At 36.1% G+C, this 4799-nt stretch overlaps 1 protein-coding gene across 7 annotated transcripts in view; it reads right to left on the reverse strand.

The window, feature by feature from the left end:
• Nucleotides 1-4799, reverse strand: part of FIP1L1 (factor interacting with PAPOLA and CPSF1) — an 88700-nt gene that overhangs the window by 50539 nt on the left and 33362 nt on the right. For all 7 annotated transcript variants that reach the window (XM_006093969.3, XM_006093966.3, XM_006093970.3 and 4 more), the window contains one exon: nt 2093-2200. In XM_006093969.3, the coding sequence (XP_006094031.1) occupies nt 2093-2200 (108 nt within the window). The remainder of the gene's footprint in view (nt 1-2092; nt 2201-4799) is intronic.

A 4799-nucleotide genomic window follows, 5' to 3' on the forward strand; every position in this document is an offset into this window, starting at 1 on the left:
CCCCACCCTCCTGCTAATCCGTGATCCAGTTGTTACATGGTTGGTCTTTACACTTCATGGCGTAACCAACATTTGCATATTACATCTTTATTATATAGATAGAAATTATACTATAAGCACTGCTATTAAACTTTGCGGTTCCACAGAAATACTAAAGGTGGAAAGATTCATAGACTATAGACTCCACTCCACACTCATCAGATCTAACTTTTCTTTAAAATAACTCTTAAAATTTCCATTGGTTCTTCAAGCAGAATTTTAGTTTTAAAAACTAAGATGAAGGTTCTGTCCAGCTAACTCAGTTGGCTAGACAACCATCCTGATACACTAAGATTATGGGTTAGACCCCTGTTCAGGGCACATACAAGAAACATCCACTGAATGCATAAATAAGTGGAACAATGAAGCAATGTTTTGTTTTGTTTTTTCTCTCTCTCTCCCTCTAAAAATCAATCAATAAAAAAATAATATAAAACATAAAAACCAAGATAATTCAATACTGTATATAATATATCTGAACAAATGTCAACTGGTACTTTTAAAATAATAGTAAGATATACAAGTTTTCATTCTATAACCTGTTAAAGCAACACATGCAATTGACACTATTCTAAGAATATAGATAATACAGAGTGGGACAAAAGTAGGTTTATAGCTGCTTGTATGAAAACAATATAATAATTAATAAATAATAATATAAGAATAAGTTGTGAGTTTTGCACACTCACAACTGTAAACCTACTTCTACCCTACCCTGTGTATTTCTATCTGCATAATCTACTATACTTATAGTTTAGATAGCCTTTAAAAGGTTGAAAATATTTTTGACCTTGAAACAAATACCCACTTTTGAGAATGTCTAAGCTTATTTTCTCCTAACAAGAAATCCAATCAAAGCAAGTTGACTAGAAATTCCTATTACTCATGAGGAATATATAATAAAGTCCCCCTCCCCCCCAAAATAAAATTTTGATGTTTCTTTCCTCTCCCTACTTTTCTTTTACATGTTATAATCAAAGATATCTAATCATAATTTACGTTTTTTAAAGTCTGTAAATGAAAATAATTAAAAGCATCTAACATCAAGCTGCCCAGGAAGAAAGCTTAAAATTCTATAACGAGAACATAATACTTTCCCCATCCCCCAATATACCATCATTGTTTAAGACTTAAAATAGCAAATTAGAAAAGTATTTTAGTCTGTATTTCTAAGCCAAGTTAAGAATAATTGCTCAGACTTATTACTGTTGGCATTGCACTTTCATATTTACTTCTCACTACATCCCTTAGAATAAAAATTATTATTCCCATTTTACAGGCTCAGAGAGTTTACAATACCATCCAAGGCTGTAGACTCTGTAAGTGTAAGATTTAGAACACAAACCAAAATTTTATGATGGGTGGATCATGAGTGATAACATAGCAACAATAAGGGAAATAGCATTTTCCTAGGATAGCTGGTAGATCCACTTACTATTAGCATATTTATGCACTGCAGTTGGGATATAAAGGTTGGAAAGAATCAGTGGAGTCCAATTTTATAGCTCCTAAATACTGACTCAGAAGGTAAATTTTCTCCAACAAACAGTGAAAAGCACCCAGGGATTTTTAAATAGGGTGCATTATGAGAAAGAAGAATTAAACTTGCAGCAAGGGGGAGAAAGACATTTACTGAGCACCCATTAGCACGGTTCCATGTGGGATGAGGGTGGGGAGAGATTAACCCAAGGATTTATATGTATATATGCATAACCCATGGACAGAGACAATAGTATGATGAAGGGCTGGGCGGAGGGGTGCAGGGGGCAGATGTGGGGAGGAGGGGGGTCAATGAAGGGAAAAAGGGAGACATAATATTTTCAACAATAAAGATAATTTTTTTTAAAAGGCTGGAGAGATGAGAAGCATTACATGAGGTGGTAAGACTTTATTTATAAAGCAACTTAAGCCCTCAATACTACACTAAAATATAATAACTTATGGAGTAAAAATATGGCACAGTCTAATAGAAATTTATCATCTTACCAATAAGACAAAACAACACTGATGATCTAAACATCAGAGAGTATCCAATGTTTATAAAGAGCCTTACCTTAGATCAGGTGATTCGGCCCTCCCATATCGATCCTGCCACTTCCCAACGCTTGAATTGGCTTTTCTGGAGGCAGAACTTGTCTGAGACTGAGAAGAGGTGCTGTTTCTGGTGAGATAAATTTTCTTATGTTTTTTTCTTATATATTATTGCCTCTGACCACTCCCCTTTCTGTCTCCCCCCCTTAACATGATTTTTCTAATATCCTTAATTATGTTCCTATAGTATCATTCTCTTCAAGTCACATAAAATATTTGCTGTGGTACTAAGACAACTAACAGTGTTTAAATATAGACATGTCATCAACATTTTATTAACTCCAGAATATTTTTAGAAATATTTCACATAGATGGTAGCATGTAAAAATGCAGAAAAGAACCAATACATTCTTTAGGTTGTAATATGTAGCCGAGAAATAAATTTCTGAGCTTTTATGAATTAACTAGAAGCCTGATGCATGAAATTCGTGCACGGGGGAAGGGAGTGTTCCCCCTCAGCCCGGCCTGCACCCTCTTGCAATCTGGGACAACTCGGGGAATGTCTGAATGGCAATCCAAGGGATCGGGCCTAAACCGGCAGTTGGACATCCCTCTCGCAATCCTGGACCACTGGTCCCTAAGCACTCTGCCTGCCTGCCTGATCGTGCCTAACCGCTCACCTGCCTGCCTGATCGTCCCTAACCGCTCACCTGCCTGCCTGATCACCCCTAACCGCTTGCCTGCCTGCCTGATCGCCCCTAACCACTTGCCTACCTGCCTGATCACCCCTAACCCCTCTGCCTGCCTGCCTGATTGCCCCTAACTGCCTCTACCTCGGCCCCCACCGCGGCGGCTTCATCCAGAAGGATGTCTGGAATGACATCCAGAAGGTCATTCAGCTGTCCAATCTAATTAGCATATTACGCTTTTATTATTACAGATAACATTAATTAATGCAGTTTCACAAAATCTTATTCAAAATTTTGGTATTTCTTTCCCCATATTCTTCCCCTCCTCCTATATTCTTTAATAAGGTATAAGAATTGTTAGGGTAACCAGTTAACAGTAACACTGGTATGTTTCATAAAAACCTACACTAGTAAGTATTTCATAAAAATTCAAAGTATTTTAACTCTTTAAAAGATTATAAAATATATATATATTTATGTATCTGTTTATGTATAAAAACACCAACACAAAGAATAAACCAGAAACTAAATGAAATGAAACTGATTATTGACAAAAGTGAAAGAAATAGGAGAAAGAGTGACAAATCTGAGTATACTTTGAATAGCCTTGCTTTGGAACTATGTTAAATGTTTTATGTATGTAAAAAGTAAACATGTCAATAAGCATGAAGAAAAAGAAATGCAAATACTGAATGGATCAAATTATATTTGATCCAATGGATCAAATTATATTTTTAAATGATTAATATAATCACTCTGAAGGAAACTTTCAAACACAGTATTTTTACTATATAACCTCAATATAAAAAAAAGAATTGCAAAGATATCTTGAACTCTTAGTTTTGTAATGGTAGGTGTTGATGTTGTAATGTATTTTGTATGTATTATAAAATGAAGCAAATGAGAAATATTGAAGTTGTTGGAAACTAGGTTTTCACTGCAGGAAAAGGGAAATGCACTGGGAAAAGAAAAGTAGAACCTTGTAGTGTCAAATTTTGAAAAAGAAACATGATGATTGTATAATTAAAATTTATAAATAGAATATACACATGGCAAATTTCATATTGAAATTGCTTGGGGTTTTTTCTAGCTCTGGGTGCTGAAAAGATCTGGAAATAACAACACCCCAGTGGAATAAGCATAAACAGTGGCAAGATGTTGTTTTCTAATGACCATTTCCCACTAAAAGGCATCAGAGTGCCTTTAAGAAATGGCTACTTCCAGGGAAGGGGTAGGGAAGGTACAAGAAAAGCCTGGAACATCTAGTCATGCTAAAATATAAAAATAAAAAAATTCAAAAAAAAGGAAGGGACATATCAACAGGTAACAGGAGCTAGTTTGAAGAGGCCCCCATGGACCAAATCTGAAACAATTTGAGTATCAATTACAGTATGTATGAATCATATATGTAGTTTATATACCACACATACAAAAAAGCCACATACATGCTCTCTCATGCATAAAATAAAAATACGTTTGACTGATAAATGTAAGTGTGGGATATAAGAGCTCATTGTTAAAATAGAATGCCAATTAATAAATATAAGAGAAATAACAGAGTTAGATAATCACTATTTTGAGCCATTACATTAATAATTTAGAAAGCAAAAATTATCAATGGATAGTAAAATTCTTGGAAACTTCAGAGAGAAACAGGATATATTTACGTGATCTCCTCAGATTACTTATTAAATACACAGAGAAAACTAAGGGTGCAGAAATCCAAAGGACACCACCACAAATAAGTTATTAAAGTTATCATCCTAAATAATAAAGCAGTAATATGCAAATTAACCCTCACACCCTCACAAGATGGCTGCCTACGACCAGGCCAGCAGGGAGGTTAGTGAGGGACGACAAATGAGTGAACAAGCAGGCTTCGTGGGGCAACCAGGCCAGCAGGGGGGATAGTGAAGGACCAATGACTTAACAGCAGGCTGCGTGAGGCGACCAGGTCGGCAGGGGGGTTAGTGAGGGACGACCAAATCACTGAACAGCAGGTTGCGTAGGGCGACTAGGCCAGCGGGGGGGGGGGGGGGG

The sequence above is a fragment of the Myotis lucifugus genome, unplaced genomic scaffold (assembly GCF_000147115.1).
Source record: "Myotis lucifugus unplaced genomic scaffold, Myoluc2.0 scaffold_127, whole genome shotgun sequence".
Lineage (NCBI taxonomy): Eukaryota > Metazoa > Chordata > Mammalia > Chiroptera > Vespertilionidae > Myotis > Myotis lucifugus.